The 14,902-nt window shown below is 43.4% G+C and overlaps 1 protein-coding gene across 1 annotated transcript; it reads right to left on the bottom strand.

Annotated features, from left to right (window-relative positions):
* Positions 1-13,366: 13,366 nt before the first annotated feature.
* NHLRC1 (NHL repeat containing E3 ubiquitin protein ligase 1) lies at positions 13,367-14,902 on the bottom strand. Its single transcript, XM_019734253.2, has one exon. The coding sequence runs from the start codon at positions 14,778-14,780 to the stop codon at positions 13,593-13,595; it is 1,188 nt and encodes a 395-aa protein (XP_019589812.2). The 5' UTR covers positions 14,781-14,902; the 3' UTR covers positions 13,367-13,592.

The raw sequence follows: 14,902 nt of genomic DNA, 5'->3' as shown, positions 1-14,902 counted from the left end.
ATCACCTTGGAACCTTTTATTTTCCACTGCATTATTTCTTCTATCTCAGACTCTCCAATTCTTCTGACAACCTGAATTCAATGTGAGATGTCTCAAGCCCTTTAATCAACTTGCTTTAAAGAACACAGCCCAGAAGATGAATTTGGCATCTGCCTTGCAGGTCACTGAAACTGTTCCCTTGGCGTGTGCATGCTTGGAGATCAAGAACAGGCAGCTTTACATCTTCCCCTCATTATACCATTCCTGGGAATAGTTGTTTTCTCTTTATGTTGCATATCCTGCTGCACCCATTCCCCAGCCTGATAATCTACCAAGGAGAGGTAGCAGTCACTTGTTTGTCACCTCTCTGACTTGCTTCCACATCATTTCAGGGATTCACACCCCATTCTTCCAGTGGGGTAACCGATGCGGAACAAGCAATACCTTAGTCACACACCACACATAGTGCATGTTCCACACCTTTCTTCTGAGTGCTGTCTCTAGAGCCAAAGATGATGCCACTGATAATTCCAAATAGGGGAAAGTCCCTTGAATTGGCTCAACTAACCCCAAAGCCATTAAAATGTCGTTATTCCTAAGGAAAACCTTTTAAAGATCTAAGGCCCTACCTACAAATGACCAAGTCTAAACACATAGCTCCACCTGAGACAACTTTTCTTGTTACACAATGAATACCTGTGAAGTCACCAACCTAAGGGTGACTTCTATGGGTGTGGGGATGGGGATTGTCCCCAGAATCCCAATTTGCAATGCACTGACAAATGGTGGTTCAGCGTGCCTGAAATCTTACTACTAGTGTGAGAGCACTGAAGCAAAATGGGCTGTTGTGAACTGGCATGGGAACCAAGCTCCCTCTTTTAGCTCTAAATCTCTTGGTATAACAGAATCCTGTTGTTGATGAAGCATCAGCTTTTAACTGAAGCAAACTCTCACCTTTCAAAACCAATATTTTCTTTGAGAAAATATTGTTGTTTCTGAGGTGCCAGTTATTTGGTACTATTCCAACAGCCCTAAACTCTTAGATATTTACATTAGCTAAAAATGCACAACATGTGGAGATCCAAGATGGTGGAGTAAATAAACGCTGTGCCTGCTTCCTTCCGTGAACATGTTAAAATTACAGCTAAATTATAGAACAATCAACCTGGAGAACCATCTGAAATGTAGCTGAACAGAAGTCCTATAATTAAAAATATAAAGAAGCCATGTGGAGACTGGTAGAAGGGGAAGAGATGTGGAATGGGCCCCAAACCTCCCTGTGGCAGTTGAGAATCAGGAGGGATACCTTGGCTGCAGAGGTTACCCCCAGAGGAGGGAGGGACCCCAGACCCACACTGGCCTCCTGAGCCCAGAGTACTGGTGTAGGGAAGAGGTGCCTCCACAACATCTGGCTGTGAAAAGCAGTGGGGATTCGGTGGGATGGAAGGCTGTGGGAAACCCAGACGTCCTCTTAAGCAGCCCTCACACAGATTCACTCAGTCGCAGGCACTCACCTTGGGCTCCAGCGGAGGGATGGTGATTTGGGGGGCCTTGGAGACATACGGGGAGCAAATTGAGGAGTGTGGCCTCAGGAAAAGGATGGGAGGACAGCTGGCATTTTCCTGATGAAGGTTCTTCTTCCCGTGCAGCCGGCAGGTGGGTGCCATCTTTCCAATGTTGAGCCCACCCCCACCGGCCAAATCTAAATCTGATTGGCCTGGTGAGTTACACTGCTGCACCTGTTGACCCAGCTGGGATGCCACCCTACCCAATTCTCCAAACCACCAGAGGCACATTCTCCGAGAGCAGCCAGCCCGTCCCGTGAGTCCATGGGCCCCAGGCAGGCAGCGACTGGCCTCAGTGTGCTCTGAGACTTTTGCCAAGTCACTCCAGGTTCAGCACTGGCACCAAACCAGAATTGACATTAACCTAGTGATCGCAACTCTTCCCACTTTAGTGATTCCCTGAGACCCTGCCTCACTTAACTCACATATCACATGAGGCTTTATCAATGGCAGAACCTTAAGGGAGCTGGTGGGTGATGACAGGCCTCCGGGTGTCCTGACTTTTTGTAGAGTGACCCCAGGTCTGGTACTGGTGACAGACGTCCCGTTTGCAGTGTCACCTCTCCTATGCACCTCTAGGTTTAGCACAGGCAGCAAACAAATGTGGATCGCTTTGTAGCTTCCACCAGGTAGACCCTGGCCAGTCACAAGCAGTGGATGACCTGGACCTGCACTGGAGCCCCTCCCAAGAAGCCCCAAAACCACCATACTTGGAGGTTGACTTCAGACCACAGCAGAGCACCACCCAATTAGCCCCACAAGTAGCACACACAAAGGGTGGTCACAACAGGCACCAGAGCCCACTGGGGTGAATCCTGCTCCATGGGGTAAGCCTCCTGCACAGCAGCCCATAAGCTGTGGATGTGGCCAAACTCCACAGCTAGTCATTCTGAGGGTCAATCCCACCCACTGATGTGCCAATAGCAATCAAGGCTCAAGTATAAGAGGCAAGCTCACACAAAGCACACAAGAGACACTCCTGGAACATCCGGTACAAGTGACCAGGGAGACTGTGTCACTGGGCTCCACAGGACACCTACTGCATAAGGCTACCTGGCCAAGATTGGGAGACATAGCATATCTACCTAATACATAGAAACAAACAGAGAGAGGCAGCCAAACTGAGGAAACAAAGAAATGCATCCCAGGGCCAGCCCGGTGGCTCAGGCGTTTGGAGCTCCATGCTCCTATCACCGAAGGCTGCTAGTTTGATTCCCACATGGGCCAGTGAGCTGCGCCCTCTACAGCTAAGATCATGAACAACAGCTCTGCCTGGAGCTGGGCTATTGTGAGCAGCTGGAGTTTGGCGTGAGCTGCTGTGTGCTGCCGTGGGCTACCATGTGCTGCCATGAGTGGCTGGTGGCCAGCGTGAGTGGCTGGTGGCCAGCATGAGTGGCTGGCAGCCAGCGTGAGTGGCTGGCAGCCAGTGTGAGCTGCTGTGGGCTGCTGTGTGCTGCCGTGGGCTGCTGTGTGCAGCCATGGGCTGCTGTGCACTGCCATTGGGCTACCATGTGCTGCCATGAGTGGCCAGTGGCCAGCATGAGTGGCCAGCAGCCATGGTGAGCGCTGGCAGCCAGCAAGAGCTGCCATGACCTGCTGAGAGCAGCTGACTGATGCCTGGCAACCCATTGCCTCAGCTGGGGGGAGCACAAGGGTCATAATACCAGCATGGGCCAGGGAGCTGTGTCCTACACAACTAGACTGAGAAACAATGGCTTGAACTGGAGTCGGGGGGGAGGCGGAAGTAAGGGGGGTGTTAAAAAAAAGAAATGCATCCCAAATGAAAAGACAGGGGGAAAATCCAGAAAAAGAACTAAACAAAATGGAGGCAAACACCTACTACAGATAGAGTTCAAAACGATGGTTATAAGCATGCTCAAGGAACATAGTGAAAATTCAACAGAAAGAAAGCAGGCATCAAAACGGACACTGAAACCATAAAAAAGAATCAGTCAAAAGTGAAGAATTCAATAACAGAAATGAAGAACTCATTAGAAGGAATCACCAGCAGACTAGATGAAGCAGAGGATCAAATCTGCGATTTGGAAGACAAGGTAGCATAAAATACTTAATGAGAACAGCAAAAAGAAAAAAATATCCCCAAAAAAACCCATGAGGATAGTTTATAGAGACCTCTGGGACATCATCAAGATGAACAACATTCACATCATAGGAGTACCAGAAGGAGAAGACAGAAAGCAAGAGATTGAGAACATATTTGAAGAAATAATGACTGAAAACTTTGCTAACCTGGTGAAGAAAACAGCCATACAAGTCCAGGAAGCACAGAGAGTCCCAAACAGGATGATTCCAAACAGACCCACACCTAGACACATAATTAAAATGGCAAAGGTTAAAGACAAAGAAAGAATCCTAAAAGCAACAAGAGAAACACAACTAGTAACTTAAAAGGGAGCTCTCAAAAGCCTGTCAGCTGATTTTTCAACAGAAATTTTGCAGGCCCAGAATGGATTGGCAGGAAATATACAACATGATGAAAAGCTAGGACCTACAACCAAGACTACTGTACCCAGCAAAGCTATCATTTAAAATCGAACGACAGATAAAGAGTGTCCCAGACAAGAAAAAGCTAAAGGAGTTCATCACCACCAAACCAGTATTACAAGGAATTTCAGAGGGACTTCTTTAAGATGGCAATAAAATAAAATAAATCAAAATTGTGAATAATGAAATGGTAATACCTACATATCCATAACAATTACTTTCAATGTAAATGAATTAAATGTTCCAATCAAAAGGCACAGGAGGCCTGAATGGATAAGAAAACAAAACCCTTACATATGCTGCCTACCAGAGACTCACTTCAGATTGAAAGACACATACAGACAGAAAGTAAAGGGATGAAAAAAGATATTTCATGAAAATGGAAATGAAAAAAACAAAAAACATCCAAAGTAGCAATACTTATCCCAGAAAAAAATAGACTTTAAAACAAAAGCTGTAAGAAGAGACAATGAAGGACCCAGTAATCCCACTTTTGGGTATTTATCTGAAGAAACCCAAACTACTTCGAGGGGACATGTGCATCCATATGTTCACTGCAGCATTGTTTACAACGGACAAGATATGGAGGCAGCTTGAGTATCTGTTAATGGAAGAATGGATAAAGAGGAGGTGGTCCATACATACAAAGGAATATTTCTCAGCCATGGAAAGGAATGGGTTCTTGCCATCTGCGGCAGAATGGATGGACCTACATGGTGTTATGCTGAGTGGAGTGTAAGACAGAGAAAGACAGATGCAATGTGATTTTGCTTATATGTGGAATCTAAGAACAAAATTAACAAACAGAACGGGAACAAACTCACAGATATAGAAAACATTTTGATGGCTGCCAGATGGGAGGGGGGTTGGGGGTGAGGGTGAAAGAAGGAGAAGAAATTAAGTACAAATTGATTGTTACACAGTAATCATGGGGATGTAGGGTATAGCATAAGAAATATAGTCAATAATATTGTAATAACTATGTATGCTGTCAGATGGGTACTAGATTTATTGTGGTGATAGATGAGAGGGGGTTAGGGTAATAGTTGGGGGAATTGGCATGGTGAAAATGTGAAGGTATGGGCCGGGTCGGTGGCTCAGGCATTAGAGCTCCATGCTCCTAACTCTGAAGGCTGCCGGTTTGATTCCCACATGGGCCAGTGGGCTCTCAACCACTAGGTTGCCAGTTCCATTCCTCGAGTCCCACAAGGGATGGTGAGCAGCGCCCCCTGCAACTAAAATTGAACATGGCACCTTGAGCTGAGCTGCCGCTGAGCTCTCGGATGGCTCAGTTGGTTGGAGTGCGTCCTCTTAATCACAAGGTTGCCGGTTCGACTCCCGCAAGGGACAGTGGGCTGCGCCCCTGCAACTAGTAACGGCAACTGGACCTGGAGCTGAGCTGTGCCAACCACAACTAAGACTGAAAGGACAACAACTTGAAGCTGAATGGCACCCTTCACAACTAAGATTGAAAGGACAACAACTTGACTTGGAAAAAAAGCCCTGGAAGTGCACACTGTTCCCAAATAAAGTCCTGTTCCCCTTCCCCAATAAAAAAATTTAAAAAAAGAAAAGAAAAAAAAAAGAGAGAGGTGGATCAAAATGGGTGAGGTGAGCCTCTGTAAAGCTCCCCTGGAATTTACGACGAATCGAACAACAATAACTCCACAAAGGACTCCCTGCACAGCAGACAGGCAAGATGAAGAGGCCCACTACTGAAATCACCTACAGGTGGGCGAACTTCCCTAGCAGGGGAGGAGGAAAGGGAGAAGTGTGGAGATGGAGCCACGCGGGCGCAGGATGCAGACCTAGCTCAGTGCTCCGAGCTCACTGCTTCCCAGAACAACCGCAGCTGCGGGAGAAGGAAGAACTCGGATTGCTAGGGCTCCGCTTCCCACAGGGCTGAGGGGACAGCATATAACACAGGTGAACCCAACGCTCACAGCAGAGACCTCGGAGAAAAGACTGAGGGAAGAAGGCTGAAAACGGTGGTTTAAGCCCTCACTGCCGAGCAGAGAACGGAAGCCTTAGGCACTGAGACTAGCTGCCCCCTCCTTACCCTCCCAGAGCTCGCCCCGCCCCCACCTGCCCGGTGATAGAAACAGAACAGTAGCAGTGTCAGATCAAAAGAATAGAATATTTGCTGTTCTGAGATCTGTGGACCGTAGACACAGACACAAATTCGCAGCCCAACTAGTTCCGGCAAAGGGGAGGGAGCTGTGGAAGCAGGACCGGTTGTGGTGGTGGTCGCCGCCATTGCTCTGGGCCACCTATCACAACTCACCCCGCCCCTGACCCCACCTATCTGGGCAGTTCCCTGGAGGAGTAAACAGAACTGCTGAAACATACGGGCTCTGAATCAGGAGCTGGAAGAGCTTTGGAACATCAAAAGCTCTCCGCATACCCACCGGGACACTGCGCCCTGTGACCTAGACAAACTATTAACAGAGGAGAAGCCCGTCTCCCAGGGAATCCCACCATTGTGTGAGAAGCTGGAATAGTGCAGAGAAAACAGCACTACTGTGTGGGAGAAGAAAAATAGGCTGCAGTCGAAGAAAAAATAAAACATTCTACCAACAAGTACTGGAAAACAAAAGAAAGACCTCTTCCTATCAACCTGTTGCAGAAGCCACTCCTGTAGATGTCTAGGAAGAGAAATAGTAAATCAGTAATTGCCATGAATAACCAAGGCAACAAGATAGCTCAGAAAGAAAGTGAAAAGTCTCCAGAAAAGGCACTTAAAGATACAGAAATATGTGACTTAAATGACAGAGAATTCAAGATTGCAGTTCTGAAAAAACTCAACGAGATGCAAGAAAACACAGATAGGCAGTTAAATGAACTCAGAAACACAATCAAAGAACAGCATGAGCATTTTACAAAAGAGATTGAAATTTAAAAAACAACCAAATAGAATTTCTGGAGATTAAGAACTCAATAGAAGAAATTAAGAATGAAATAACCAGCTTAGGTAGTAGAGTTGACCAGATGGAGGAAAGAATCAGTGACATTGAAGATAGAAACCTGGAAATGACACAGATGGAAGAAGAGACTTGAGACTTAAAAGAAATGAAAGAACTCTACAAGAACTTTCTGACTCCATCAGAAAGAGCAATATAAGAATAATGGGCATACCAGAAGGAGAAGAAAGAGACAAGGGAACAGAGAATATATTCAAACAAATTGTCAATGAGGACTTCCCAAACTTGTGGACAGAACTGGACCCTCGAATCCAAGAAGAAAATAGAACACCCAATTACCTCAATCCCAACAGGCCTTCTCCAAGGCACATTGTATTGAACCTGTCTAAAATCAACAACAAAGAAAGAATCCTCAAGGGAGCCAGGGAAAAGAAGACGGTAACTTACAAAGGAAAGCCCATTAGATTATCACCAGATTTTTCAGCAGAAACTCTACAAGCAAGGAGAGAGTGGAACCAAATATTCAAACTATTGAAAGAGAGAAATTATGAGCCAAGAATAACATGTCCAGCAAAGATATCCTTTAGATATGAAGGAGGAATAAAGACCTTTCCAGACATACAGAAGCTGAGGGAATTTTCTAATACACGACCTGCACTACAAGAAATACTAAAGGAGGCTATTCGACCACCGTCAACAGGGACAATTTGTGGCAACCAAAACATAGAAAGGGGGAGAGTAAAGGCCTGAACCGGAATATGGGAATGGAGAAAGTAAGCGAGCTGAAGAAAATGGAATACTCTAAATATCAAACTTTCTTTTACATAAACTTAAGGGTAACCACTCAAAAAAATCCAGAACTGAAATATATACTGTAATAAAAGAAGAAACAGAGGGAAACATCATAGAATACCACCACACAGAAATAATAGACAACAACAAAAGGCAAAGAAACAATGGAGACACAGCCTTACCAGAAAACTAAAGATAGAATGACAGGAAATCCTCACATATCAATAATCACCCTAAATGTAAATGGACTGAACTCACCAATAAAAAGGCACAGAGTAGCAGATTGGATCAAAAACTAAACCCAACCATATGCTGTCTCCAAGAGACACATCTCAGCTACAAGGACAAGCATAGACACAAAGTGAAAGGGTGGAAATTGACACTCCAAGCAAATGGTACCCAGAGAAAATCAGGTGTAGCCATAATGATATCAGATGAAACAGACTTCAAGGTGAAAAAGACAACAAGAGACAAAGATGGACATTTCATAATGGTGAAGTGGACTATACAACAAGAAGACATAACAGTCATCAATATTTATGCCCCCAATCAGGAAGCACGAAAATATACCAAGCGACTACTAACAAAACTAAAGGGAGAAATTTACCAAAACACAATTATACTAGGGGACTTAAATACATCATTGACAGCTAACGATAGATCATCCAAACAGAAAATAAATAACGAAATAGCAGCCCTAAATGACACATTAGATGAAATGGACATAATTGACATTTATAGAGCACTTCATCCTAAATCATCAGACTATACATTCTTTTCTAGTATACATGGAACATTCTCAAGGATAGACCATATATTGGGACATAAAATCAGTCTCAGCAAATTTAAGAAGATTGAAATCATACCAAGCATATTCTCTGATCACAAGGCTTTGAAATTTTTTATCAACTGCAAAAAGAAAGCAGGAAAAAACACAAATACATGGAGATTAAACAACATACTTTTAAAGAATGACTGGGTCAAAGAAGAAGTTAGAGGAGAGATCAAAAGATACATAGAAACAAATGACAATGAAAATACATCCTACCAAAATTTTTGGGATGCAGCGAAAGCAGTTTTAAGAGGCAAATTTATCTCATTACAGGCCTATCTCAAGAAACAAGAAAACTCCCAAATAAATAACCTCATGTTACACCTTAAAGAACTAGAAAAAGAAGAACAAGTAAAACCCAAGGTCAGCAGAAGAAAGGAAATAACAAAAATTAGAGCAGAACTAAATGAAATAGAGAACAAAAAGACAATAGAAAAAATTAATGTGACAAAGAGCTGGTTCTTTGAAAAGATTAACAAAATTGACAAACCCTTGGCTAGACTCACTAAGATAAAAAGAGAGAAGACACTAATTAACAAAATCAGAAATGAAAAAGGGGAAGTTATCACGGACACCACAGAAATACAAAGGATCATCCAAGAATACTATGAAGGACTATATGCCACCAAATTCAATAACCTAGAAGAAATGGACAAGTTCTTAGAAACATATAGCCTTCCAAGGCTGAACCATGAAGAACTGGAAAATCTAAACAGACCGATCACCAGTAACAAAATTGAATCAGTCATCCAAAATCTTCCCAAAAGCAAAAGTCCGGGACCAGGTGGCTTCACTAGTGAATTCTACCAAATCTTCAAAGAGGATCTATTACCAATCCAGCTGAAACTCTTCAAAAAATTTGAAGAAGAGACAATACTCCCTAAGTCATTTTATGAGGCCAACGTTAACCTGATACCAAAACCTGGTAAGGAAAATGCAAAAAAAGAAAACTACAGACCAATATCTCTGATGAATACAGATGCAAAAATCCTGAACAAAATTCTAGCAAATCGAATACAGCAATGCATTAAAATGATTGTTCATCATGACCAAGTGGGGTTCATCCCCGGGGCACAAGGATGGTTCAACATCCGCAAATCCATCAATGTGATACATCACATAAACAAAATAAAGGACAAAAATCATATGATTATATCAATTGATGCAGAAAAAGCATTTGACAAGATACAACATCCATTTATGATTAAAACACTTAATAAAATAGGTATAGAAGGAAAATACCTTAACATAATAAAGGCCATATATGACAAGCCCTCAGCTAATCTCATAATTAATGGTGAAAAACTGAAGCCCTTTGCTCTACATTCAGGAACATGACAGGGCTGTCCCCTATCACCTCTGCTTTTCAACATAGTGTTGGAAGTCCTTGCCAGAGCAATCAGGCAAGAGAAAGAAATAAAAGGCTTCCAAACTGGGAATGAAGAAGTTAAATGATCACTCTTTGCAGATAACATGGTGCTATATATAGAAAACCCTAAAGACTCCACCAAAAAGCTATTATAAACAATCAACAAATACGGTAAAGTTGCTGGCTACAAAATCATTGTAAAAAAGTCCATTGCATTCCTATATACTAACAATGAAATCTCAGAAAAATAAATACAAAAAACAATTCCCTTTGCGATTGCAGCAAAAAGAATAAAATACCTAGGAATAAACTTAACCAAGGATATGAAAGATCTATATGCTGAAAACTATAAGACATTTTTGAAAGAAATTGAAGACACAAAGAAATGGAAAGACATTCCATGCTCATGGATTGGAAGAATCAACATAGTTAAAATGGCCATATTACCCAAAGCCATATACAGATTTAATGCAATCCCCATCAAAATCCCAGTGGCATTTTTTAAAGAAATAGAACAAAAAATCATCAGATATGTTTGGAACCACAAAAGACCCCGAATAGCCAAAGCAATCTTAAGAAAAAGAACAATACTGGAGGTATCACACTTCCTGACTTTAGCTTGTACTACAGGGCTACAATAATCAAAACAGCATGGTATTGGCAGAAAAACAGACACATAGACCAATGGAATACAATTGAGAACCCAGAAATAAAACCACATAAATATGGACAGATAATTTTTGACAAAGAAGCTAAAAACATACAGTGGAGGAAAGGCAGCCTCTTCAATAAATGGTGCTGTGAGAATTGGATAATCACATGCAAAAGAATGAAACTGGACTGCTATTTGTCACCATGTACCAAAATTAATTCAAAATGGATCAAATACTTAAGCATAAGACCTGACACAATAAACTGCATAGAAGAAAATATAGGTACTAAACTTACGGACCTTGGGTTCAAAGAGCATTTTATGAATTTGACTCCAAAGGCAATGGAAGTAAAAGCTGAAATAAATGAATGGGATTATATGAAACTTAAATGCTTCTGCACAGCAAAAGAAACCATCGATAAAATAAAGAGGCCACCAACTGAATGGGAGAAGATTTTTGCAAACAGTGCCTCCGATAAGAGGCTAATATCCAAAATATACAAGGAACTCATGCAACTCAACAACAAAAAACAAACAACCCAATTGAAAAATGGGCAGAGGACTTGAAGAGACATTTCTCCAAAGAGGACATACAAATGGCAAATAAACATATGGAAAATGCTCAACATCACTAATCATCAGAGAAATGCAAATCAAAACCACAATGAGATATCACCTCACCCCAGTCAGAATGGCTATCATCAACAAGACAAATAGTAACAAATGTTGGAGAGGCTGTGGAGAAAAAGGAACCCTCATACACTGTTGGTGGGAATGCAGACTGGTGCAGCCGTTATGGAAGGCAGTGTGGAGGTTCCTCAAAAAATTACGAATAGAATTACCATATGACCCAGCAATCCCTCTCCTGGGTATCTACCCAAAAAATCTGAAAACATTTATAGATAAAGACACGTGTGCTCCAATGTTCATTGCAGCTTTGTTTACGGTGGCCAAGACATGGAAACAACCAAAATGTCCTTCGATAGATGAATGGATAAAGAAGTTGTGGTACATATACACAATGGAATACTATTCGGCAGGAAGAGAAGATGATATAGGAACATTTGTGACAACATGGATGGATCTTGAGAGTGTAATGCTGAGCGAAATAAGTCAGACAGAAAAAGCAGAGAACCATGTGATTTCACTGATAAGTGGTATATAAACCAAAAACAACAAAAGAACAAGACAAACAAATGAGAAACAGAAACTCATAGACACAGACAATAGTATAGTGGTTACCAGAGGGTAAGGGGGGAGGGGGTGGGAGATGAGGGTAAGGGGGATCAAATATATGGTGGTGGATGGAGAACTGACTCTGGGTGGTGAACACACAATGGGATTTATAGATGATGTAATACAGAATTGTACACCTGAAATCTATGTAATTTTACTAACAATTGTCACCCCAATAAATTTAAATAAAAAGAAAAGAAAGAAAAAGAAAAAGAAAATGTGAAGGTATTAAAAAGTACAAATTGGTAGTTATGGAATAGTCATGGGGATGTAAAGTAAAACATAGGGTATATAGTAAATGATATGGTAATAACTGTGTATAGTGCTAGGTGGGTAATAGACTAGTCAAGGGGATCACTTCTTAAGTTATATAAATGTATAACCACTATGCTGTACAACTGAAATTACACAAAAATATTGAATGTCAACTGTAATTGATAAATTTTAAAAGGGGGAAAGAGGAGAAGGGGAATAAGAGGTCTAAAGTTCCAGGTATAAAACAAATAAGTCATGGGGATGTAATGTACAGCATGGGGAATATAGTCAGTAATATTGCGATAGCGTGGTACGGTGTCAGATGGTTGCTGGACTTATCATGGTGATCACTTCTTTAGTATATAAATGTTGAATAACTATGGTGTACACCTGAAACTAATATAATATTGTACGTTAGCTATATTCTTAATAAAATTCTTTTGAAAACATGCACAACTTACAATGAACTGGCTATTCCACCTGAAATTTCCATTCATCAATTGCATCATTAAGCAGGCATTATCTTAGTCAAGACTATACTTCAACTTAAGAAGTATTTCAGTGTTTACCCATGGCCTAAATGCTGACTTAGGATCAAGGGAAGTATTTTTTGAGTATACAGTGTTTGCAACACATGGGACAAATTTAAATTGCACAGAGAAAAACCCCATCACAAAAGTACTTCAGGTTACCACTGATTATAAAAAGGCTGGCAAAATCATTTTTATCATGAACCGATTGTGGTGACTCTGTATTAACACAAACATGTAACAGGTATATCATCTAGCCCTCTAAACTAGTATAAATGTAGTGTGTTCTGCAGTTTAGAACTTACACTAACACAGGCCTTAACCAACCAAGTACTATTTCCTGAGTGCCTACAGTGGGGGAGATACAGGTACTAAACGACATATTTACCTTCTGAATGAGAAGTTCAACTGTTTTTCTTATTCAGGTAACTCAGGGTCCATAGTAACTCCATCCAATGCACCATCAGGGAAGTTGCAAGTTTAACTAAGCTGATGCTCACCACAAAACCCTTTTTCTTTTGAACTCTCTATAAAGTCTCCTTTCTCTGTGCATCCAACTAAAATAAATGGTTCCTTGTAAATAGTGTACACTTAGCAACGATATACATTCACATTTTTTCCTCTCAACTTATTTAAGAGCAAGTGATCTTGGCTAAGTCACTTCAGTTCTCTGGGTCTGTTTTTCATCTCTAAAATGGGATTAATAATAGACATTACCTCATTAGGTATCTGTTAAGGATTAAACGAGCTAATATTTTCAAATTCATTAGCAAAGGGAATACATAATACATGGTAATTTCATTATTATTCTTTAATAATTGCCAACCTTTGAAAGTCTGTTAGCCAGTTATAATGATCCCTATTGGGTAGATGAAATTAATTTATCCAGTTATACAATTCATTAGTGGCAGCTCCAGGGTTTCTGATTCCAAGTTCCAGGGCCCACACCACTCCCATCACCCCCAGTCAACCTTATAGACTTTTACAGAATGGGCTGCACTATCCAGCACAAGAAGAGAATTCTCCTTGGTGAAGGTCAGTGCCACAGGATGGGAAAGCCCATGGGTGATAATGGGTTTCAATACTGGAAACTCCTCAGGTTTCCCTAAGCATAGGACAGCCTGACTGGAAGTATCAGCGACAATCACATTCCCCTGGTGATCGAAGGTCACAGCAGAAGCAGTGATTTTGGAGGGGAAGAAGAGGCTAAGCCCAAAGGTATCCACCTGGCCGATGAGCTGCATACTTGCGCTGAACACCTTCACCGTGGTGCTGCAGACCCCAGTCCCCAGGGCCAGGGGGCGCACTAGGACCGCAATGGCCCCGGTGAGCCAGGACACCGCCACACACCGCGGACTGCACAGATGGGCTTGCAACCTTTCCGTTCTCCGGAGGACCCCTTCCAGAAAGTCCACTTCTAGAAGGTGCAAGGACCCTGCCTCCGCATCAGTCACTAAGACCCCATTCTGAGAGGTGATATCCACACCCCAAGGCAAGGAGAACTGGCCTCCAATGATAAGCTTGACCTGGCCAAAAAAATCAAACACTTTGATGGAGCGGTCGCCGGCGTCGGTGACAACCACATGGCAGTCGTTGGTGACGGTGACATCAAGTGGGTACTTAATGTCCTGAGCAGCGTCACCCTTCTCTCCAAACTGATGAGCACATCCTCCCCCGGAATCAAAGATCTTGACCCGCCTCTCGCCGTCGTGCACCACCACTACCCGTCCCGTCTTGGGACACAGCGCCAGACCAGTGGGGTTGACCAGGGTTCCCCAGCCGCCGAAGGCGTGGTGGCAGATGAGGGTCCCGGGGCCGCAGGGGGCGGAGCGGTGGGCAGCCGGGGCTGGGCGAAGCGCGGAGCCCAGGAGCTCCAGGAGGTGCAGCACTGGCAGGCAGTCGCTGGTGTCGCAGCCGCGGCAGGCCCTCCGGCAGAATGGGCACTCGAGGGCCAGCGTCCGCGGGTGCGCCAAGGCGGCCACGCAGGCCAGGCAGACCACGTGGCCGCAGGGCAGGTTGCGTGGGCGCCGCTGCTGGCGGTGACCGAACCTCTCAAAGCACACCTTGCACTCCAGCAAGCTGGTCTCGGCCTCGCGCACGAGCTCCCGCAGCGCCGGTTCGCTCCCGGAGGTCTCGGCACCCATCGCGCCGCCCCAGGTACTCCCGCCGCGCAGCCAAGCCAGTCGGGCTGGTCACCGCCTCCCGGTCGCCCTAGGTCACGGTCACGCGCCGGGGCGCGAGTCCTGACGTAGACCGCGACTGGACG

Source organism: Rhinolophus sinicus, linkage group LG06, assembly GCF_036562045.2.
Source record: "Rhinolophus sinicus isolate RSC01 linkage group LG06, ASM3656204v1, whole genome shotgun sequence".
In the NCBI taxonomy this organism is placed as follows: Eukaryota; Metazoa; Chordata; class Mammalia; order Chiroptera; family Rhinolophidae; genus Rhinolophus; species Rhinolophus sinicus.
Note: the sequence above shows the minus strand (reverse complement) of the source record. Positions and strands in the feature narration are given on the sequence as shown.